The 25,489-nt window shown below is 44.3% G+C and overlaps 1 protein-coding gene across 2 annotated transcripts in view; it reads right to left on the bottom strand.

Annotated features, from left to right (window-relative positions):
- Positions 1-850: 850 nt before the first annotated feature.
- Positions 851-25,489, bottom strand: part of pip4k2ab (phosphatidylinositol-5-phosphate 4-kinase, type II, alpha b) — a 49,965-nt gene continuing 25,326 nt past the window's right edge. Inside the window, exons 2-11 of one of the 2 annotated variants that reach the window (XM_035429767.1) lie at positions 24,940-25,037; positions 24,440-24,536; positions 18,190-18,342; positions 17,628-17,774; positions 16,175-16,213; positions 10,671-10,772; positions 5,743-5,856; positions 4,884-5,124; positions 4,266-4,369; positions 851-4,000 (exon numbers count right to left, since the gene is read on the bottom strand). In XM_035429767.1, coding sequence (XP_035285658.1) covers positions 3,920-4,000; positions 4,266-4,369; positions 4,884-5,124; positions 5,743-5,856; positions 10,671-10,772; positions 16,175-16,213; positions 17,628-17,774; positions 18,190-18,342; positions 24,440-24,536; positions 24,940-25,037 — 1,176 coding nt within the window. In that variant the 3' untranslated portion in view covers positions 851-3,919. The remainder of the gene's footprint in view (positions 4,001-4,265; positions 4,370-4,883; positions 5,125-5,742; positions 5,857-10,670; positions 10,773-16,174; positions 16,214-17,627; positions 17,775-18,189; positions 18,343-24,439; positions 24,537-24,939; positions 25,038-25,489) is intronic. The other variant, XM_035429768.1, reaches the window with a different exon arrangement.

Raw genomic sequence — 25,489 nt, 5'->3', positions numbered from 1 at the left:
TTAGTTTTTGGTTGAGGGAATGGAATACGGCAGGAGGATAAGGGCATTGGTAAGAACCAACATAAAAAATGTGTTTGCGCAGTGGAGTTCTCACTCAAGGACTTGCAATTATAGGCCTACTTGCAATGCTCAGACTGAGGTTTTAAAGACGAGAGAAACCCCAAGTTTTCCCATCCAAAGACACATGGCAGAGTTTAAAAAACGAGCAAACGGAACCTAATGGCCTCAAGATGCATGCGCGACCAGGGGACAGTTTTCAAAGGAGTTTAATTATTTTTCCTTTGGATTACACACATCAGCAATTGAAACATTCCGAAAGCGCATTATGAAGCCTGGGAAAAATGTGTCGGCAGATGAAAGGAAAGCGATTCTTAACGTAGAAGCGTTAAAGTGTTTGTTATACGCTTCCTGCACGCCCTGCCCCCTCCCCTCCCATCCCTTTTCAGACAAGTATTGAGGGCCAGTGGCAGGACTCTGAATGGGCCCAATTCTTCCAAGAGTAATCACAAGCCAATCCACATCCACCACCCAATTATATGCCCATTCCCTTCGGCTCAGCTGAAACCTCTATGAAACCATGAAACCAAGGTATTAAAAAAATAAGTGGAACAGAATCTCTAGTTCTGTCAAAAACAGTGAACTGCACAAATTACACACAAACCATTAAAAATATCACTGTACCTCAAATTAAATCATACGAATCAGACGCCAGCACCCAGTCTAACTAACTTAAATGGGGTGATTTAAAAAAAAAAAAAAACAAACAAAAAAAAAAAAACTACATCACATGGACTCATGTGATTTGTGTCTGGAACAGATCACACATTCAGGCAGTCGGGGGAAGACTGGATTGAGCAAACAGAGTGTTTGTTTATTGAACAAATGCATACGGAATGGAGTGTGTTAACTTTATTACAGCATACAATAAGAGGCAGCCTTCACTCTCAAGAGTTTATTCACAATAACGAGGACTTGCAGACAATGGTTTGTGAGGATTATTATTTCTGTTGTCAGTATTAAACGGATCATTATTATTGTCATCATCGTCCTTAAAATTTAAAATACAACACATCAGCCACATGAGAGGATACTGTCATACTTTAATGAAAACATTTAATGGTCTTTTTTAAGTCACGTAAAATTAGAAAATAATGGCAGTCTTTATAAAGGGTTAGGAAATGACAATAAACGAAATAAAGGGGAAATGTAAAACGAAATCCTGCAGTTAGAATGCTCCAAGGACATAGCGTGACTCCTTTATATTCAGTCAGGTGGTCGCGACGGAACCTATCAACTGCGCACGTGAGCTCTTTAACTATTCCGCTTTTGGCAAAAAAAGGTGAGAGGAAACACAACAGACTTCCGGGGCGGGACGGTGGTTCTGGCCGTGCGCTGACGGTTCGCAACGGATTCAAAGTTGCGATGAAAAAAATAAAATCTCGTCAGAAACATAATTATTATTATTTGTTTAAATTGGCTACTTGGAACGAAAGCGGCGGGCTATTCCTTCCAGGACTTGGTAAGTTGCCCTCGTGCGTACACCCCGTAGTCCCCTTAGTTGGTGATTCCGATTCCCTATCAAATATTTGTCCTGCCAACTGGCAAGAAATCTGGAAAAAGTGTCAGATGATCCGGGGTTACGGATAAAGACCAGTCCCATTCTTCTTTAGCGTACGGTATGCTGATGGTGAAAACGTATGAAAACATCCAACAGTAACCAACTGGTAAAGGAGACGCAAAGGGTAACACTCAGATTTCTACAAACAAACTGGGAGGCAGGAACATACAGAGATTGAACAGGCACACCTGACACCATACGAAATGAACTGACACAATGCACACACCTGTTTCAGTAGAACCGAAGCTGTGCATGTTTTCCTAGTCACCCCTCCAGTGATAGATGGTTATTGGTTTCTTATCATTCCTAATATGCCGCAAATAATCTGACATCACAGATGTATATGCCTATACACTTACACATAAATGGTGAAATAACCGCAGGATTTGAAATAACATCCCAATTTTTGAAAAACGTTTTTTATGTTTGCTTTAAAAAAAAAAAAAAGATTTAAAATACAAAATTAAATAATTTTGAATAAAAAGGCACACCTCTCGCACAGTGTATACACTGAAAACACAGTATAAAGCATATTTAGGCTTATTTTACTTTAACTATCATGGAGAAAAAAAAAAACATGTACATGACTATATCAGTATAACATAATACTGTGGGTTTCTGGAACCAAACAAACAACAGCAACAAAAACATAGGATATAGTTTTAGGCAACGTGCTCCTTTTCAAAGCACTTAAACTTTATACAGATTCAAACAGTAACATCCTTCATCCTGCAGAACACTTTCCCACAGGTTGGGTGGGACTTAAAATACCAGCAAATATAACATTTTGATTAAAATGGAATGTAAAAAATATAAGTTTATATATAAACTATATAACAAAAAAAAAAGAAAAAAAAAGAAATGTAACTTTTTGCAAGGGTTAGAATGAGATGGTAGTCAACAGTCAAGTGGACGATGTGTAGTTTTAAAGGTTCTATACCTGTTGCTTGAAAACTATACTATTATAATACATTTAACCTTAACTTGGAGCCGGTATTGTATTTCCCTTGTAAAGATCATAGTGACCTAGGATCATATGCAGAAATGATCTGGTGCATTTTTATCATGTGCAAAATATACAGCTTATTTTGACCCTTAAATCAATTTGGAGTCAATTCAACATTTTTTAGTACATGACCCAAAAATAAAAATTTAAGCTCACAACCAAATGCTGACTTAAACAATCCAAATGAAAAAGTTTATGTTTGAAGGGTTATGATCCAGAAACCTAAAATGTTCATCACAAAGACCCACACCTCCTCAACTTCTGCAGGTATATTAAAATCACAACACAAAGCATACGTAGGAAATAAGTGAGTGGTAAGCCAGAGCGGTTATCTGGGTTTCTTAGCTAGTGGCAACAGGACTAGATCTCCATCTGAAGGCAGTAGCATTCCAAAAAACAAGGAGAGTTTTTAAGTATACAGACAGCAAGACATCAACGACAGCGACGTGTTATTTTTGTACTTTCTGGTGAACGGGAAAAGAAGAGAAAGGAAGAAAGCGAAGGATTGTTTTGTAACAGGAGCGCAGATGATGGCGGCGGGGCTCGATCGCCGTGGTTGCCGACGGTGATGGCGGTGTCCTCGGCGCGGAGGAGTCACAGGAAGCGATGACTGAAGCAGGCGTCATGTCGAAGTCACGTGGAGTCCTGCCAGATAATGGAAGACTGCCCCCCCCCCCTCCCCCAGGTGTCATCGACGAGGCTGAGGGCCGAACTTCCTGTTCCTCCATCTGTGTGGCAAATAGCTGTGCAGTGCGTCTATCCTTTGGGAAATGACCTGGTTCACCTTGGCCAGCATCCACTAGAACAAAGTCTGTTACCGGGGTACCGAGTGTTCGTTTCAAAGAGTGACGTCTCTGGTGCTGTCACCCCTTCCGAGAACATGACAAATGTTTCCCCGCGGCTACTTTCCTCTCTCTAGCACACATTATTTTATCTTCCATCGAAAAAGACCATCGAAAAAAAAAAAAACCAGACGGCAAGGTTTAAGAAAGCCAGCAGGGGAGGAGAAAACACACATTGGGATGCAAGGAAAGCTGAACAAAATTCCCACATATGAGCATCTTTATATACATTTTTTTTCTCCTTTTTGTCATCCACGCGGTTCCACAGGTTGAACCAATCAAATGAAAGAAAAAACTAATGTAAACAAACGGCGGCGGCGGCAGCAGCTGGGGGAGGGGGCCCGTCGGGGTGGATCCTGTGCACGCTTTCCCGCCACCCTCTAGCTCGGGCCCTCCCTTCTCCCCAACTCCGCCCTGCTGCAGCCCCGCCCCCCCTCCTCACCCAGGCCCAGGCTATGACAGGATGGTGGTGATGAAGTCGTAGAACCTCTTGGAGTACTGCTCGGGGTTCACCGTGGAGATCTCTGCCCCTGCCTGCAACAGGAAGGTGTAGATGTAAGTTTAAGACATTTCTGTGAAATTGTGGGACCGCAGGACTCAGGTAATGGACAGTACCAGAGTTACCCCAGTAATTGGGCAAACAGTCTCCCAATCAAATTCCATCCCTCAGCACGGTGGCACAAAATCAGTCACAATCGCAGCTGAGTTTGAAGCTGCAGGTGTTTTTTGAGAGCTGACGGTAACTCAGAGGGCTGGAGGGTTCACGCGTTGGGCGCCTGTCGATGGCGTGCAAACTCACCCCGTGCTTCACGGTCTTGGCTGCGTGGGCCGCCTTCTTCTTTGCGTCGTAGTGCGTCAGGATGTCTATGACTGCCATGAAGTACACCTCTTTCCTGGGGGCACCTTAAGGAGAAACAAACGCATTAGTGATGTCATTGGAGGGGGGGGGGGGCAGGAGCAGAGAACAGCCAATAGGATGTGGAGGGGCACAGTAGGACTCCATTACTGTACTCTGTGGGTAAAGAAGAATGGCTCAACAAAAAGTGTGTGCAATACCTTTCACTGGTGCCAGTCAGTCAGTCAGTCAGTTATTTGGCCAGTAAGTCAGTCATTCAGTCAGTCAGTCAGTCAGTCTGTCAGTCAGTTCGCCAGTAAGTCAGTCAATCAGTCAGTCAGTTAGCCAGTAAGTCAGTCAATCAGTCAGCCAGTTAGCCAGTAATTCAGTCAGTCAATCAGTCAGTCAGTCAGTCAGTCAGTCAGTCAGTCAGTCAGTTAGCCAGTAAGTCAGTCAGTCGGTTAATCAGTCAGTCAGTCAGTCAGTTAGCCAGTAAGTCAGTCAGTCGGTTAATCAGTCAGTCAGTCAGTCAGTCAGCCAGTAAGTCAGCCATTCAACATCCAGGCCTCCCTCCTCACTCACTGTCATGGCTCTTGATGGCGTAAACGTCGATGATGGGGTCGAACTCCCCGGGCCCCAGAGGCTTGGTGCTGTCCAGCGTGTTGCTGGGGCTGTCTGGGGGGCTCCCTGCCACGCCCCCGTCACTCTCCCCCTCGTCCTCCCCTTCGTTGTCCTCGCTCTCCACCTCCTCCTGCTCCGCCCGCTCCACGTCGTGGATGCCCACCAGCAGGCTGTAGTCCATCAGCTTCAGCTGGGCTAGCAGCTGGGGTGATGGGAGGAGGAGAAAGGGAGAGACGGACAGACAAACGAGTGAAAATGAGCCAGTAAAAAACCCACAAAATGCGCAGTGCAGCCTTTCAGTTCAGGTCATTCCAAATACGATTAAAATGATCCATCATGTTGAATTTTACTTAGCCTGTAACAAATGTAACATTCACATGACCAAATACACAAAATGTGTATTAAAATAAAATTATGTATAAAATCTGTCACTGCTAATGCTGCTGTAATAGCAACAGAGGCAAATTTTTCTCGTATCTTGCTGAAGAGCTGACTGGAGAGGGATGGCAACAGTAAACCAGCCTGCCAAAGTCCTGCTGCTAATGTTTTAGCAATGTAGTGACTTTGTGAATTCTGTGGGCTTTTGGTTGGCCAAAAATGTTGGGCTTGATTCACGTTTCCTTAGCCAGCTGATGAACTGGACCGACTGAAAGTATTAACAGTGACAGATTTTATTGCACATCTTATTCAAAAAATGTTTTAGTGTATTTAATGAATTTTGTGTATTTAGTGATGTGAATATTGTGTAGTTTGTGATATGATGTATATAGTGATGAGTATTTTGTGTATTTCGTGATGTGAACTGCTGTTCCACACTCACCTCCACATCCTTCCTCAGTTTTTCCAGGAAAATCTTCTTGTTGTCTTCATCAATGTAGATCTTCTGACCGTCGTTGATGAAGTCATTGTCTTTGTACGTTGGGAGTTCCTTGGTCTGATGACATCAGGAGAGAGGGAACCCAACAGAAAATGAGCTCTGCTTGCTTGGCACACAACCGGGTAAGAAGAGGCATGCTCTGGGGATCTGCCTACACTGGCTTTCCGGAACAATCCGTCAACTACCATTGTGGCCTGATTCATAAAAATAGATTACAGTCACTTCCTAACCTCATTTTGTTTTTCTGTGAGTGTGTCTGCGTATGTTTTTTTTTCTCTAGAGCAGAGCAAATGGGGACAGGTGCCGCACACGCACACGCACACGCACGCACACGCACACGCACACGCACACGCACACGCACACGCACGCACACGCACACGCACACACACGCGCGCACACACGCCACACAACACGTGTTCTTTGCAGGGTGAAATGACCGCAGAGGGAGCTGTTGGGCTGTCTGAGAGTGGGTCTGGCTGTATCACTGGGGAGTGGGAGATACAGTGCGAGGCGCCAGATGGCCATTACCGCCTCTGGAAGCTGAGCGCCGCGCTGTTGATACTGCAAGACTGAGCTGAGAGGATTCACTGAGTCACAGCTACAGGACCGCGCCCACCCGCAGAACCATCCCATAACATACATGCAGGCCTGCACGTCTCGCACACGCACGCACATATACACATCCACATACACACACACACACACGTGCATGCACACACACACACACACACACATATACACATACACACACGCAAGCATGCACACAATAATGCACACACACAAGCACACGCACACACACACACACACACACACGCACGCACGCACATATACACATACACATACACACACGCACGCACATATACACATACACACACACGCAAGCATGCACACAATAATGCACACGCACACACACACACACACACACATACATAACAGCCACTGATTGAGCGCCTGCAAACAGTGCACCTGACTCTTAGAGGGCAGACAAAGCTCTATAAGAAATCAGTGCTGTGACGTCCTGTCAGGGTTTCCATGCAACACATCATTCCCTTGTTCTGCTAAATTAACAGGAGAGCTGATAACTCCATACCAAATGTCACATGCGCTGTGGAAACAACAGTGACCTTTTCTCACCCAACGTGGGATTCAAAACAAATGGTAGCAGCGATTAACTAAATACTTACCTTTCAGATTACAAAATTAATATAACTGTGCACATTTTCTATACCCAACTGAGGCAAGAAACCGCTTGCAGTTCCATCTTAGCCCCTTCATACCTTCATTACATTCTTCTCCTGCCATAATGTGTCCAAGTAATAGCCACACGCACATTCATTGATGTAATTAATCGAGAACAGACAGTTGGAGGCAGTTCTTCATTGGGGAGAACTAGAAGGACATTTCCTGAGTCTGGATTCATTATTGGGGGACTGTGCTTAGCCCATTTCACACCCAAGGGAATGCCACGTCGATTAAGGGCAAAGCAGCCACAGACAGCCAGACACACAAGTAAAAGAATGCAGTAGAACATCTGTCGTACTAGCAGATCAGAGCACAAGCCCATTCCCCATGCATCTTATCTAGGAGCTATAAAGCGTAGGCTAGTTCTTGGTTTTGTCAGCATGCAAACCCCATTGTGACACAATCTGCAACAAACAGCATTCCAAGACAGTGAGTCGTTGCCATAGCGCAGCTGACCTGGGTCCACTGAGAAGAGGACAGTGTCTGCACGAGGGAGAACAGGCTTTGGTTCCAGTCAAGGAGATGGAAGATATTAATAAGGTTCACCGGAAATACGCCGTTCTCACTGAAGTAACCGTGAACTCGAACGGATTCACAGACACGATGTCATTAGCACCACGCTGGTATTTAAGCAGTGTCAACACAGTCCTTCATCATCAAAATCCCTCTTATGAATGCAGCAAAGCAGAACGTGTGGAACTCACCCATGAATGCAAGCACAAACGTAACTAAACTGATCTCTGTGCGCAAGTTTGCCCATTTTACACCACGTGACAGACTCACATTCTGGTGAGTCTGTATCACGTATTCAAAGTAAACAGCAAATATTCAGTAAAGGTATGATTTAAATCAAAAGGGATAATTTTGCACAGCTGTCTCTTACATGTATAATCCTGATTAAATGAACTGAAAATACCTAAAACGGCAACTAGCTAGAGCACAGCTTCTTATCAAATATCAGAATGTTAAACACAACCTTTAAGCACAATGTAAAAATAATACAAGATGTACCTGTACAAGCAGTTTGTTTAGCCAGAGGAACTGCAATTAGCTGGTAAGTACATCTGTACATTTGTACATGCGTGTACTGAAACAGCTGTTTTATGGAATAATGTTCCCATTAGAAGGCCATTTATGTCCACAGCAAAGTACAGACTAAAAATTACAATGATGAAAAATGCTGATGTGACTCATTCTCAAAGACTAGAACTAAAAAAAAAAAAATCTACTGAAAAGGCACAGGAAGGCAATACTGGCTTGCAGTGCAGGCTGGCAGGCACACAGGCTAGTGTGCTGCAAAGCACTTCCAAGGGTTAGACACAAACCTTTACTGAGAATGAAATACACGGCGCAGGCAGAAGCACTTCCAGTCTTATCAGATAAACCCACAGGGAAGGTGAGGCTTGTTCTAAAAGGCCACTGTAGGCTTTTCGCTGGAGAGCCAATGTGAATGGCCCAGGAATCTGGGCCAGGAGGAGAGAGAGAGAGGAGCGTCCCTCAGAGGACAGGTTCAGACGGAACAGTGGGATTTCGGCGGCGGGAAATAAAGCGCGGCTCCGCTACGGCGTCCCGCCACAGCGGCGCTGAGGTCAGGGGCGCGCCGGTCCGCTTTGTCAGAAAACGGGCGAGGGCGACACAGACGCCGGTGTCCCTTTCGCGGTCGGACTGCGATTACACTCAGGTGTCGGGTTATAAGAGGAAGAGCGCAGTGTCAAGTGCATGCAGGTGTTCAACCCACGTTTCTCTATTCAGGAGCCATGCACTGAAAATGCCCTTTTCTCCACTGCAAACAGGGATTCTGTTCTCACGAACGCGTTTTCATTACATCGATTTAGCAGATTTTTATTTTTCGTTTAACCCGAAACAGGGTCCTAGAAAGGCAGTCCAGTATGAAATCAAGAGGGGTCCATCCAATGTAAGTGTCCCAAATCCTCGTCCCAAAGGATTCGACCGTCCCGCCAAGAATTCACCACATATAATTAAAGTGATTGTAGACTTAATTAGGGTTTCCGGTGCCGGGTTCAGAGCTGGCTGCCCTATGGACTCGGTTTTCCCTGCTTTTAGCCGTATTTGGGTTGGGACGGCATTTGTAATGTTAGATGAACCCAACCGGATTTGCACAATTTTTCCTGCTGGCTGAGTTGCCTCTTTTGCCTCGTTTCTGTCGTTGAACATCGTAGCCTAATGGTAAGAAATGATACCTGCCAAATAACAAGCAGCCAAATGGGTCTCATACGGCCATGTTTCAGAGTGAAAGAGGAGGGGAGTCCAGCAAAGCAATCTGCACTGTCTGCGACACTGAACTCACGGTAGCAAGAACGATAAGCAGCACACAACATCACCATTTCTACAGCATCTGCTTAAGACACATGCGTTGGAATCTCACATTTGCACGGTCAGGGACAAGTCAATCACAGTTAGCAACAGCATCCACATGTTACTGAATCTACAATAGATGTGGCTCAGACTCAGCCAAGAAATTCAACTCCGGGGAAAAAATGCTACACCTTGCAGCCCAACGGTGGACTTCATCCAAAAACTGCTAAAGCAATTCATGCAGCCTTCGGCAAAACAAAAGTAATGGGTACAGAGCCATACTCTCAGTGTAGGATGCTGGACTGCTGCAACTACTTGAGCCAAGACACAAAATCCCTTCCTGGCATTTTTCCTCAGATATGTACCAGATATGTACAAAACCAGCATAGAGTAACGCACTTGAGAGTTGCCGATGACCAATCGACAGCACGGGAATTTACATGCGGTTTTTGCATAAGCAAATACACACGCGCGGTTTTAGGGTGCTGGCCTTTCAGTGGTTAGCGCACGGTAACAGACAAAGCAGAGGCTTCAGACAAAAGAAAGCTGAGTCGCAACTCATCATCACCTCCAACAATTTCCCAATGGCTTATTTTTCTGAAAGAAATGCTCATTTAGTGATGTAATTTAATCACAAATCGCCAAAACGATAGATGTATGATTTCTGAAAATTCACCCGGGCAGCCCATTTAATTTTACATTTTATCTCATCAGTTTTATTTAAATTTGCAAGACTGAACAAATAGGTAGCCAACTGTATATGTTTATGAGAAATTATTGGTTAGGCTACAAAAATCTGACAAAATCTGAGTTTAGGATGCATATTATCATAGCCTGTAAGCATTATTGTTCATTAGTGATTCAGTTCAGGATTTGGCCAATCTTTTGTACTGGTTTCAGAATTTGGAAGAACCCCAAAGAAGCAGACGTGGCACATTCTCAATATATACCCAGTTATATCCACTCTTTAATCTCCTCGAACCACCAAAGAGAATTAGAAATGGCCTCTTAATTCACCTGTCTGGAAATGTAAAAGTAAATTTAGATAATGTTGTTAATTCCAGCATTAGGAGTGTGCTAATTTAATAATTACTTATTTAGTTTGGCTTCTGGACAGTGCACTTGTCCTGGGAAGATTCATACTCAGGCGTATTTCAGCTGACATGTCAAAGGGCTGTGGCAGTTATATGGGGAGTTCCAGACCACATCCTAATCCCTGTGGACGGTCCTTTCTGAAGAGCAACTGTGATCGGATGCAAAAACGATAAATGAGAGGATTCATCGACCGCTTAAGAGTCCCCGTTGTCTCTTACATGTTTGATGGCACAGTAAAAACGTGTGGCGATCCTGATTGTTTGAAGCTTTTGGCTCAATCGCGATTTGTGGGGCGGGGCCTCCTCAGGGGGGCGTGGCTGCTAAAACAGGGGAGGAGAGGCAGGCGTTTCAGTCACAACTTCATCCATGACATCATCATCTTACATCACCTAGGGGCCAGTGCTTCCTGGAATCGAAAAACCCTTCCTGAAAACACTCAGGAAACAGCAATATCATTCAAAAAGGTGTGTGGCTTTGCACATTTATTTTTGTTCTAAAACAAATATCACCTCTGGTCTTCTGAAAATGCCTGCATTTGAAATTTAAGTGAAATGTACAGAAAGCAAACATGGGAGCACATGAAAGACTGTGTGAAGTTTAGCATTTTGAATTAAAAGGATACAATAATGAAACACTACAGAAAATGACAAATACCTGTCTGAGTGACCAAGAATCTTAGAAATATTTTAATAAATAAAAGATTAGAAAATTAATGTGTGGATTATCAGAAGAAATAAATGTCCGATTTTTTGTCTTTTTGAAATACTTAGATCCATATATTATATGACACTGTAGTAGGTCCTTTACTGACAATGTCATTAATTCACAACTGCATTAACCTTTTACTGACATTTTCTGAACATATGTGTTGTGTCAAAGGCTTAGACACCTAGTATTTTTCCATTCTGATTAATAAGGAAATGAAAACTTTGCATTAAATACAAAATATCTTGAAAAATCACAAGATTTAAACAAGCAAATTAATACACACAGCATACCTTGATGTAAAGTCATTCCTTATGCACCAGAGTAGAAAAAGGCAGATAATGTAGCATTTCTGATATTTAATTTTGATAGTACCTACATTCCTGAGAACACTGGCCCATTTAAAAATATTCCACTATAACTTTATGAGTGTTGATGGTATCAATATTATTACAACTATAATGGACTTATCCCAGCTAATTAACAATCTGTTATAATTTTACTGATTATAAATGTACTAATTATACATTAACTAAAGGTTAATGTTAAATTGGCTTTTATCTGCAGGTCAGTACTGCGAGTGCTTGGGAACAGCGTACGCTAAACACAATGGCACCAATGCACAGTGGAGTGGCGTGGTTTCGACGCCAATGACAGCTATGTCTCAAACTCTCTTTGGCAGTGACCGTGGTAGATGACCAGCTGGTAAAATTCATGATGGGAAAACAAAAAACAAAACAAAGTATCAAAAAAAAAAAAAAAAAAAACTGCTCTGGGTCAGGAATTGAGTCGAGAACAATTCCATTTTGAGGAGACTGCAGTCACTGCATATAAGTCTTAAAGCTAATATATACACCTTGCACTGAAGCAACAGTGTGCAAATAAGATTTACTTTATATGCAAATGAGCAAGTAAAACTGCATGCACATGTGTTGCACAGTATTACCAGTCAAAAACAAACATGCGGGAGTTCCTTAGTATGCGTGTCAATCAATCTCATCTCAAGGACGCCACTGCCTCTCTCCAAGCGACCACAGCTTCGCTTCAGTTTGCGCAAAATCTCAGCGTTTCAAAACGGTTCCTCGCAGTCTTGTGGAAAGAAACGTGCGCGATTCCTTGAAATGCAAGCTTGAGGAGAACAAAGACGTGCATATACCTCATGCTCATACATACAAATATATTCATGAGAACACACACAGAGGACAGGCAGGTAAAAGGGGAGTCTTCTGGGGAGAATGGGGGGGGGGGTCACATCCACAGTAGCAGGCCATGCTTAATCTTAATTGTCCTTGCAGAATCCTATCTTTGAGTAAGTCTGCTGTAACAAAGCAGCTTTGATCTTCGGCTGAACCCACTAAAACCTCTGGGCTCCTCACAGTTCTCACACAATGAACAGTGTGTGGTTGTGTGGGTCCCGTGAGGACACACCTCCGTACTCTCACCAAACTGAGGAATCACTCCGATTCTAATCTGCACACTTTTGCATTTCCTTTATACTCTCTCACTGTCTTACGCACACACACACACACACACATATATATGACTTAATGTGGCTAAAGCACCACCGCTATTTGTTCAGGCTACCGGTATAGACAATTATTTTATCCTTGGGTCAACTCAAATAGTAAAATCTTCTGTAAACAACTGTTAAAAATCTTGCACAAATTTGATTGCTCACGTCAAGTGTGCTCAGCGAAACACATGGTGGCAATTACTATACGCATGGTGGCACCACAGCAAGCCATATTTGATTGAGTGACTGATTTTTATAACAACCATAAAACCAGAAAAAAACAGCGGTGTGAACGAGCCTGTTTCTGTAGCCCATTGAAGAGTAGGTTTTTTCTTTTTTTTCAAATTTGCCAAGTCAGTGTTTAAGAACTCACTTGCTTTCAGCTACCAGTAGTGATTGTGACATCAGCATTAGAATGTTAAGAACATTATAATCATATATTTGTGATCTTACACCTCGAGTATCCCATTATGAAGACATCAGTCCGTGGAGTCAGTTAGATGTGAAAGCTGCTACAACGTGAAACCTCAGGCTCGTAAATGCACCCCTAATGCTCTGGGCGAAGAGGGCCGGGAGGCGTTATGGGTAATGCTGTCACACGGCCATGATTGACATGCGGACTGACAGACGCTCAAAGAGGAGCAGAGCAGAGACAGCCAGTGCTCTTGAGACCAATTGTGTGCAAGACAGACAGTCCATGCTCTAAATTAACTGCTTCTCTCAATATGACACAGTGAACATACAGGGCATAGAGTCATGCTACGTCGTGCCTGTAAACATGAGTGAACATGGTCTGATAGAGCAGACCCGAAAGGCTCTACCTTAATGCAAGACACATGCCATCAAAATCTGTGACCAGACTGACAGTGATTCATAGCATACACAATGCTTATAAATGTCCAAAAAGAACTGGATTGTTACAGCGAATAGTTATAAAGCAATACTGGTGCAGCAGTTGTTAGGGATTGGTACAGTGCGTTACATAAGCCACGACGAGCTTTAGAATTTTTACAATCAAAAAAATGATTAGTTCCCTAGAGAGCATTATTTTGTTTGCATGTCAGTACTGTACATTAATCATTTATGATAAAAAAACGTGAAAACGAAGGTATATCGAGATTATGACTATAAAAAGGTGTTAATTCCAGTTTTCTAAATTCTTCCAATCTTGTATGTTTACTGTACTGCACCCTGAGCACTGCAAGGAGTCAGTGTTTTTTGCGTGTGTGTGTGTGTGTGTGTGTCTGAGGTATCTCTGTTTGCACACTCTTTGTGTCACATGAGGCCTGAGTGTTATGTAACTCATACGTGTGTGTGTACATGTATGTGTGTGCACGTGTGCTTCCTCTGATCTCTTGGTGTGCCTCGTCCTGGGACGGGGGAGAGGGATTACAGAGCCCTCAGTGTTGCCCTGAGGGGATCCGATTCCTGTAGCAGGATTAGAGCAAGAGTGCTCTCACAACCCGTCCACCTGCCGCTCTGACCCGCTCTGTACCGCTCCATGACCGCTGTACTGCCGCTCTGACCCGCTCTGTACCGCTCCTTGACCGCCCTGCTGCCCTTGGGCCAACAAGCTCACAGAGCGGCCTCTCGAATCCTCAACGGAGGCATCGCACTGCTGAGCGCCCCAGTCAGCATGACCACTGCTCGCCACCACTTACAGGCAGGAACGCGGATGCTTGGGACGGGCTCCCACCAGGCAATGCTACCAATATAGAGACCCGTCGCTCTCCCACTGCGCTGCACCAAACGGCAAAAACACAACCGAGAGGAGAGTGAAACCCCCCTCCTCCCTAACCCACCTCCCCGGCTTCTTGCTCTAACTCCCACCGCTTGTTAGCACACAATACAGCTACAGCCAGAGGAAATAAACCAAAAAACCCTCAATGAAGCAGAGGGCTTTGGATGGCAGCGTCTAAAGGCACACTATGCAGGATTTCTTAGCCTGCGTTTACAATCAAAGAAGTCTCCTCCTCTGTCTTCAACCCCACCCACTCACACCGAGTAAGTTACCCAACCTAACGTATCTAGCTAGAAATGTTAGTACCGCGAAATGAGCAACTGGGAGCAATTCGATTATAGCTAAATTAATTCCATTATTTTTGAACGCAATAGTGGTGCCTTTAACTCTGTGTTTTACAAAACCTGAACAGCCACAGATTGGGCCCTCAGCTGGTTCAGAACAGACGACACAACACAGCGCTTCAGAGAGCTTGAGACAAATGCTCCTAACACGTGCTACCGGCACTTTCAGGCCATCTGACCATACTTTTAATCTCCGCAAACTCCTTCTCTGACTACGCTCCAACACCTTACACTCCTCGTGTGCAGAGTTCCTCATGGCAACCCCCCAATCAGGCGATCTGCCATGTGCAAAGACGCTGGGATTATGCTCCTTCAGTGCCTGGAGGAGGAACACACCCCTCTGCCTGGTGAGACAGACAGGGTGACCTGGCCCTTGGAGACACCTGCAGTTACAGCCCTGGTCACTCAGGAGTGGGTAAGGTCACTGGTTGGAATATGTTTTCCATCTGCGCTTCCAGAGCAATTTGAAGACTGCGTGCGCCTTACAGCAACATCGTAAAAACTCCTTAGACCAAACCAGTAACCAGTACAGATCCTAGAAACCAGCTGAGGAGAGTTGACGGTGTAATCAACTGTTTTAATTAGTCAATCAAGCACCGAGCAACAGTGGAAACCTGCTGATGTTGCGGCCCTCAAGGGTAAGGGTGGAGAAGCACTGCTCAACACCATCGCCTACCTAACCTTTACACAGGTGGTAAATGTACACACGCATACTCACACACACATATTCACATAGGCCAGTGGTGCCCAATCATGTGCCATGGAGGGTCGGGAGTATCCAGGGTTTCATTCCAACCAATCACTATACCTGCTGATTTCACTAATTTACACACCTTCAACCAGAGAAGAGGGAACTGATTAGAGGCCATTGGGCGCCACTGACATATGCACACAAACAAGGCAGGCAGAAAAAACCAGGGTCCACATCTGGGACAGGAAACAGGAAGTCAGGCTTCCCGCACTCAGAACTAGGGGAAGATGAAACCAAAGAGGAAAAAAATGAAAGGATGACAGCGAGCAAAAGACAGAGAGAGACAGAAACTGAAGAAGGAAATGGAGAAAGAAGATGGATCCTTTCTCGTTTCCGATTTTAGTGCAACTTCTTTTGCCCTTTGGGGAATGACAAAGTGCTGGTCCATCCATCCAATAGATCTACTCCCCCTCTTTACAATCTCCAGTACATTTTCAACCCTGCATCTAGACACATGGCTAGGCCCACCATTGCTTTCATAGACAACAGTGTTACAGGCAGAAAGCCACGATGTACATGGTTGCCAGTAAGCCTTATCCACTCGAACAACATGGCGATCTGCTTCTTGGCTGAATGTCTTAATGTGTTGGCTGATTTTCAGAAAATACCACTTCATGCTATGAGTTGAGCTGTTAATAAAAAAATAATAATATAGAGAGCTGTTTTACCTTCTCCTTGTCACTTGCCTCCCTGGCCACTGTAGAACCCTGGAAGATAAAGCCAGACAGGAAAACCAACACTGTTAAATGCGTTTTTTGTTGTCACTCCTGTTACTCTATAAACAACTTTCCACGGATGACATAAGATTAGGTTTTATTTCTTTGTCTACAGTGCGCGGGAATTTGATTTGCACCTGGAAGTGACGCATCAAGAACAATATTCAACAATGAACACATGGAAATACGAGCAGCCTTCTCAGTGTGAAATCCACAAGAGAAACATCCCACTCCATAAAGACATAAATAACAGGAGTTCCACACTATTAAAGAGAAACTAAACACTGATTTAGTCTTACTGGGGTTTATTGATCTTTATACTGCTGAAAAAAATAAAAAGATATCTGGCTGTTGTCCCGATACTGTATCTTGTTTTATGCAGTCTTATGCACATCTGACTCATTTCGTTATTCATTTCATCAACAGGGTGTGAGACAGACATCAACAAGACATTTTGTATGTTGTAATAACCAAATATGTTACATAGGTTCACAGATCAATTCACCAATAAAGTTTACCCTTTATGACTCAATTTCAACTGTGTCTACTTCAATCCAATGTCTATATATCTGTTTGTACTGTATCTATTCAACAAAAATATTCCGCAATTCTATTTAAAATTCAGTACAAAAACCAAGCAAGTGATTGATTCATAATTGATTCCAGAAAGGCAATATATGAGTTAATGCTCTCTGAAATTCAAGTTTGCCACACTGAAATATTTTAATATACATAGCTATCTTATTTCAATACGAGGCAGTATTTCCAATAGTTGAAAAACAATTGCCCCCAAATTATTAAATAAAAATAAGAATAAATAAAAACTGTAGAAACCCGAATCGTTTAATTTGGTGGGATTTTATTTTTTCAATTTAACTTTCCAAATAATAACTCCTTTTGGTCCATTTACGGTGCTCTAGTGAAACTACTTTACTGACTGTAAGTTTGACTTGTTTTGACGTCTCTCACACCACCCTTAATTTATAAATGCAGGTGCTTCCTATTTAATGAATTCAGGGAGCATATGGTAGTCAAAAAGTATAATTAAATCTACAGGACTTCCTCTTTGTTTCAGTAACGGCAAAAACCATGTGAATGGGGATCCATACCCAAGACCACCAATTCTACTCATCAGATACATTAACGTTTAGACTTCAAATCACTGATTTTAAGGCCACTTTCCACAAATCAATGGCTATGTTTCCACTAGTTGATCATGATTCAGTCTGTAAAAATCCAGTGCTACGCTCAGCGGAGACACTTGCAGTTCATACTGAACCCTGAGAGCACCAACATAAAGAACTTAACATGCCGAGAGGATCCGCAGCCTCAGCCTTGATCGCTCGGTTTTGGAGAGATTTTGCCTACATGAACACAGCGCCATCACATTCATACAAACACCCACCTTCAGGTCGTACTTCTTGTAGACGGACAGACGGTGGCTGAAGACGTTGCGTGTGACGATCATGTAAGTTTCGTCACCGTCCACCGTGAGGCGGTACATACCCAGGAACTGGGGCAGCAGCGTGTTTCCATGGCACTCCACGATGTACTACGGAAGAAGGCAGGCAGAAAAAATAATGGGTACAGGGTTCAGTCAGTTAACGTGTAATGAGAAAAGCCAGCACCATAAAGCAATCACCAATTGAAAGCAGTGTCACTTTTTTTGACACTGACAAAATGTAACTTGGCCTCCAGTTCATTTTTATTTGACAGCTGGTTGTCCTGTTGAGTCAGACAGGGAAGGGGTGCACTGCAGGGGCCAAAATCGGGCCCTTCTGCTTTTGATAATAGCTGAAATGAATCAGATCTGAGGTCCCACCAACAACTGCGAGAACCACGGCCATCTTATTACAAACTGACCAGCTCTCCCTCACAGCTGGGGAGAATACTGAATCACAGCTTTTCGTGACGTTGAAGCTGGTCGAACACGCTAGGCCGAAGCCCCTCCCCCGCGCGCGCGTTACCTGGTGGTACTTCTTCAGGATGTTGTGCATCTCGGCCACGTCCTCGCTGGTGATGATCTTGATGAGGTACCTCTTGTCGTAGGAGGTGTGGAAGCGCGCTCCGCTGCGACCCTGGGCCTCGCTGGGGATGGGCGCGCTGCGCGTGAGGGAGTTCTGCGGAGGAACGAGGCAGCACGCTAAAACCGCGCGGAGTCCTTACTCAGGCGCTCTGAAGGCTATAGCACATTACAGACCTGTAGGGAAGGGAGTATTTAACCATGGACAATCCTGGGCGGGTTAAAGTAGTGACCCGCTGCATGAACGCACTCAACTCGATGCGTACATCGAGTCCCACAGATTCAGAGAGCAGAGTCTGAAATGGTGGCGTGTGTGACCGAAAATCACACCCCTCTCCACCTCTCCCATTCTGTGTGGTTGGCGATCACAGCTGCAACGAACCTGGCACCGCAACACGGCTGAAACTGACCCTCACTGTGCAAGATGACACCTGCGCCACCCCCCAACCACACCCTCTTTCATGGCATATCTTTAAGTTCCAATGAGGGGGTCAGTTTGATTCAGTCCTAAATTCTGACACACTGGTGAGCGTTGTCTTGTGAGTGAAACGGTACCCGTTATCAAGAACATTATGTCCTTTTGTGGCTTAAAAAAAGCTGATGAGCCAAGACAAACTGAAAAATTTTCTGTGGCACACAGCTGTCAAATGAACACTGATCAGACGGACTGCAAATAAGTAAACACAAAGCTACTCACACAACTCCGCACAAGAATCTATTTTTACGGTTTTAAAAAATGAAATACCCACTTGAAAATCAATTTTGTTATCGGATTTGATTCATGTGTGGGTGTGAATAAATACACAAATCTCTGAGGTGAACAACACTATAAAACCAAAGACTCACACAAGAGGTCTTTAAATGGCTGGCTGACTTCTAACAACTTGCTTTTCTACCCATAGAAAATAAGTATGAGTCATTGCACTGTAATACCAGAGAGAAACAAAGTTTGCTTTCAAATTTTACTGTCAAACAGGCAATAATGGGGAAACACCATTGGGTGATATTCTGTGTTATGAGTCATTAGGCCTCTTAAATTCACACAGACATGCATGATGTCTCTTTTTATTGGGGCGTACGCATTAACATGGAAAGAGATCATATTTGGTTTCTCCTTATAGCAACACTGGCCAGTGAAAGAAGTGATGCCCTGGAAAGAGTTCAATAAACCGTCGACCTCCCCAGAGACGTGCATTGTGGGCCAGACTCATGTGCCCCTGGTCCACAACAGGGGGAGGGAGGGGCAGGGGGGGACCCAGCTGGGCACCTGCCCCAAGGGGGTGACAGGAGGCGCAATGGTCAAAGCGTCGCCGTGGTTACCTGACACAGGGCACGGTGTGTGGCGCACTCAGGCCTTGCTCTAAACAACCCGGCTACACGTAAATGCTTTTACAGACATGATCCAAGGTAAGAAAATGACCTTGGACAGAATCACTGCTGAAGGCTGATTGGTTGTGAGGGTTGAGTGACGGGGTGGAGGCAAATTTGCTTAACAGCAAGTCTGATGCAGGAAGTGAAGATAACCATCATCTGGTTGAGTCAAACATGGAGGAGGTACGTGAGAGCACATCAAAGGGCTTTGCAAACTGGGGACTTATCAGTGCCGATCGCACCCACAGGGACAGTTCAGGCAAACTACAGCTTTAAGCATTAGTAAAAGAGCCAGTGTCCCGCTGAAGCAAGAATTCGCTGTGCTTCGGCAGGGCGGTCTCCGTTGCACCGACCTTTCGAGAGGGAGACATTTGCCAGCTCTAAAAAAAGAGCCACAGGCTTCTCAAAGAATTTCAAAAAGACTCCCGTCAAGAGGACATGGCTCTGTCCCTCCGTTAAGCCTTTTTGCATTTTGTCAGCTACCCAATACACTTACGTTCCCCTTGTTAGTCACAGCATTAGGTTCACTACACCTATTTATGAAATTATAGCACATTTATATGTCCTTAAATGTATTATTTATAGCGGTGGGGTGCATTAGCACAATCGGGCAGAGCTGAGAAGACCACGTTCTCCAACAAAGCTCTTCTCATGCTTCTCAGAGAGGACGGGTCCTGACCACAGGCCGACTGCTGTCACGAGCATTACACCCACACAGCCAAACAGCCTTAAATATAGCAGTGATTATGGTTCACAAATGAACCTGTGCTAAGCAGGAGGGTGAAATTTCACCCAGAGCCCATCTGCGAAGTGTCTGCTGACTGAACTTTCCACAGCTGCAGTGAACCCACCTATTTAAAAAACCCTGTTTCAATGCAACAGATTAGAAATATACAATTCAAATCGGATTTGAATACAAATTTTCAGAAAAAGAAACAAGAAAACTTGGTTAAAAATAAATAATAATAATAATAATTATTATAATTTAACATTTACATCTCTCTCTCATATATAAGATATAAGATACTAAATTATGAGACCATACATAATTTGAAATGAAGTACATAAGCCATAAGCCATTTTCATTCCTTGTATGAATATGATCATTTTATGAAAAAAAAAACATACACATTCAAGCTGATTATAAAATTTTAAACATGCAAGATGCATTGGACTGCTCAATTCGGTAGGAACTGATGCATATAGGAAGTTTGTAATGATTGTAATAAGATTGTGTATTACTTAACACAATTTCTAACTATTTTCACATTTTGTTTTATGTTGATGTTACATTTATTACAAATTACATTCATTATGCTAGAAAGAGAATAATTAAATATAGCATTACTCATCAAAATCTGTTTATAAATGCAGTGTTTACAGTACTGTACTGCATATACGTTTATCTCATTTGATGTTCGAGCTGTAGAGGAAGGTTTAAATCCACAGAGCTTCATAATTTCCCATAAAGTCTCCCAGATTTTGTTTCTCCAGAATGGATGTACAAGAGTCCTTTACCCATTGCACAGTACACACACAGACGGGCACTGGAGGCTTTCACCACCAGTCTCCCCAGTCTCCCCATCTACCTGAACGCAGCTGCAAAGGCTGCCTTACAATTCCAACCACTGGAGCTTTCTGCAACCTGTGCACTGCAGTTGTGCTGCACCATAATCTCGCTGGCAAGATCTAGCCACATGTTGCCACCACCCAAGATGGCGGTCTGCTTTTTCGTTGACATTCTACACTCAACTAGGACCCATTTTTATCAATATCAGATGTCAACTGCCCTTCTGCTCCTACGCCACACGCTATGAAGCAAGAGAGCACGGCTCCCATTTTGCACCTGCTTTCTGTGCATCCACATCAGTTACGGCTGTCCACCTGGAAGGGAAGCCAGCCCGAACAGTAAGAAAGCAGAGAAACTGTGTGAGACGGTGAAGCTGTGCTTCTGCTTGCAAGATCAGCAGGGATGATGAAAGTGAAGGCCTGCCTTCCCTGCACCGTTTGAAGCGGTGAGCACTGCCAGTCACCATGACGAACATGTGAGCGATTAATAATGTAGCCAGCACTCATGCTGATGGTTAAACACGATGAATAAGAAGCCATTTTCCTCGACAGTGCTGAAACCGTTGTCATAACTCACTTAGCGATGTCACAAAATGATCGCTTCCTCTCCCTCTTTCTCTGAAACACCATAGACTTCACAAGTGTCTCATGTCTTTCTGCGTGCGGCGGCGCTGGGCTGGTTTATAAATGGCTGGCCTTTGTGCGCCCGCAGAGGAACCCCAGATGCCCTTTAAAGTCCCCGGCCCGGCGGCGGGCCTGGGACCGCTTCATGTTTGCCCTCCTGCGTCACTGACCACAGCGCCGTCCCCGCCAGCTTCAAAGCCCCCGCCGTAACCCAATCCCCAGGAAACAGCTGCTGCGATCAGCAAGGGGGCGGGCGGGTCAGACAGCCAAGCAAGCCCCTCAAAAAGGGGGGGGATCTCGGGGGTATTAAACACCTATGAGGTGCTCCTCCACGTCCCAATGGGGTTGAGGGACTGTCTCCCCCTGACCAGTTTACAGGGAGAGACAGGGGCAGCTGGTCCCTCAAAGGCAGGTGTGTACGCATATGAGTGTGCGTGGGTACGTGTGTGTGTGTGTGTGTGTGTGCACGTATGTGTGTGTTTGTGTTTGTGTGTGTGCGTGTGTGTATGTGTGTGTGCGCAAAAACCCAAGCAGTGAGGGTGCTATCTTAATATAGCTGTTGAGAAGATGACTACAGCTGGTTGTGCCAGGAAAATGTTTGGTACAAAATCCTGTCAATCATCTTTCAAGACCTTGACCTTGACAAAAAAAATCACAACACGTAACAGTAACAAAATTTGAAATTTGGCTTTCCTAGAAACTGTTGAGGGCTTAGTTCTCAACAGGACAGTTCTATGAATGGACATCCTAAATGCAGCACATTCTCCCTTTGAAGGAACTAGGCAGCTGGTTGTCTCATACTCCTCGCTCTATATTCCTCTGTCCATCCGTCCGTCCGCCTGTCCATCCGTCCGTGTGTGGTGCTGGGCACACATGGCTCTATCACTGGAATCTGCATGCAGCTCACTAGATTTAAGCAAAATGTCTGCTGTTAGCTTCCCCGGCCATGAAAGATACATACGACTGCAGTGTTATTTCATTATTCATTAGATCTGCTGACAAACGCCGGCGCAGGGCACAGGAAATACACTCCGAGAAAACGGCTCGCAGAGTTTTGCCCCCTGTCCGCGAACGAGGCCGAGGCGATGAGAAGAGTCCATTATCAGAGCCGCTTTCTCTCTCGCATTACCGCCGCGCGTGGCTCAGAGGTCAGGGGTCAGAGCGCCGGTCCATGGGCGGGTCTGTAACAGCGCTCTCTCTGTGCGACTGCGCCCCGCCGTCTCAGAACTCAGCAGATCAGAAACGGCCCAGGCGTCTCGCCCACTCGACGCATCAAAGGAGCCCGCGGGACGGCTCGGAACGCCGCCCTGCTCCAGCACCCGCTGGAAACTCGGACACGGGAAGCCCAGCGCTGCCAACCGGCCACCTCACCCCCCCGTTTGCCACGTGAAGAACAGACCTGCGTTTATCTGTCATTTTACCTCACACAGGATCAGCAGACCGATGGACAGTCAGAGCGCAGAAAGAATTTTATTGGACACCCAGCCGACTCTTGCTGGTATCCACTTACTCAGCTGGCTAGCTTTCCTTGTCCGGAGTATTAGGAAATGCAAAAAAACCAAGATGCAAGGAATTTGTTAAAGGTAAAATGATTCCACAAACTAATCCTTCCAAGCCAAGGTACCACTACCTCCAGAATAGCTTGAACTAAAACTGAATCTTAAAATTTTGCAATAGGACTGTGTTTGATATTATTATCGCCAAGCGGAGATAAGATTCAGTTAACCTACCTATCACTTGTCCTATTTCCCCTTCTTGCCATGGAGGGCTTTTTTATTGCCTCATTGTGACACATTAATCCCAACAGATGCCAGTAAAGCCAACGATAAAGCTAAGTGTTTCTGTCCACTGAGAAACATTTTATCACACCAAAAATGAATGCAAAAAAATTCTACCTTGTTTTGGGGAAAGAGGGAGAAGAACCAATCATTTTGTGAGTTGCGACAACAGTTTCAGTGCCAACGAGGAAAATGGCTTCTTATTCATCATGTATAACCATCAGCAGGAGTGCAACTGCATTATTAATCTCTCAGTGTTCTCCGGCTTGACAGAAATACAGCATACATAATTCAGCAGTCATTAAAATTTCTGATTTTCACCCTTTCAAGGATGCTAATGCCCAGTGGATTAGCAATACCGAGCCTTGTGATGCCATCCGTGATAAATCACCTGGGATTGGCTGTTCACAGCCATTGCCATGTTCTGGTTGAGGCTTAATTGCGGAGTCCGGTTCAGTCAGCTCTTTTTACTCTGAAGTCTACAGCATCAGAAGGGCGGAGCATTCATTCATTCCATTTGTTCGATTTAACCCAGAAACAGGGGTGGCCAGTGCAATGACCTTGTGTTCTGAGGAAATTGTGCTAGGTTAATGTCAAAAAACCAACCTACAGGGACAATATGAAAGTGCAACTCACAGTTGGATAAAGGTGGTTTCGACTGCAAACTAAAATACAAACATAGGCCAGCACATCATGTAAACCTTGTGACACTTGTTTGCATAAGCATCAGCGTTTGAGGCTAACAAACATGTGAGAATCACAATAAAGACTCAGATCCTGAAGAAAGCTGCAACTTCTCTTTCACAGGCAGTAGGAATGGGGCAGTCAGCACGACAGGCTGCAGCCACGTACCTGAAAATCCTGGTCATCGATGGAAAACCTTTCCCTTAGATTCCTGAAGACAAGAGGACAGTACTCCTTAAACTTAAAATGGCTTGGCATGTTCTCCCTGAAAAAAAAATACAATAGATCAAAAATAATGATAAATCGCAGCAAAAATAAAATGTACTTTTGAAAACTTGACGGTACATCTTTGAGTTTTCAAACAAAAATCTAAAAAAGTTCTGAAATCAACACATTATCAGACATGCATGGAAATATCTACAGCTTATGATTCTCACATGAAAAACCTGCACAGGGACCAATATAAAAACATATGCACTGAGACCATGATAAAAACCTATGCACTGAGACCATGATAAAAACCTAGGCTATGCACTGAGACCATGATAAAAATCCATGCACTGACACCATGATAAAAACATATGCAGAGACCATGATCAGAAACCCATTCACTGAGACCATGCTAAAACATAAATGACTGTGCACTATGCAGCACTAGGCGCACTCACTTGTTGAAGAGGTGGTTGTCCACCTTGATCTTGGAGTAGGCTTTAAAGTCATCAGGCATTAGCATGATGGGGATCTGAATGTGGCTCAGTTCATTAATCTGTGAATAAAGAAAGAAGGCGAGAGAACAGTTAGCCATGACGTTCTGCTTAAACACAAGCCTATCACATCAGCATCACTGAATTGTGGGTACAGTATGGTTCCAATTTGTAAGGTACCGGTAGTAATATGGAGTAGGCTACTGGTTAAGGACACAGAGTTAAGTCATAACCCGTTCCAGGAAGAGCACTGCTCTAGCACCATTAAGCAAAAGACTTGCAAATGTAGTTACACTGAAAAGAAAGGGTCTCTTTCCTGGAGTGTGTGAGGATGTATGTCTCTTAAGCTCCATGTTTAAACATTTAGCAGACTCTCTTCCCAGAGTGACTTGCACATATGTTATTTTTCCATTTACACAGCTAAAGCAATTCAGATTTAACACCTTGCTCAAGGGTACATCATTCCCAGTACCCAAGCTGGGAATCAAACCAAGAAATGCCATCCCAGTTCCCA

This window comes from Anguilla anguilla, chromosome 8 (assembly GCF_013347855.1).
Source record: "Anguilla anguilla isolate fAngAng1 chromosome 8, fAngAng1.pri, whole genome shotgun sequence".
Classification (NCBI taxonomy): domain Eukaryota; kingdom Metazoa; phylum Chordata; class Actinopteri; order Anguilliformes; family Anguillidae; genus Anguilla; species Anguilla anguilla.
The sequence above is the reverse complement of the archived record's forward strand: the minus strand, read 5'-3'. Positions and strand labels throughout refer to the sequence as shown.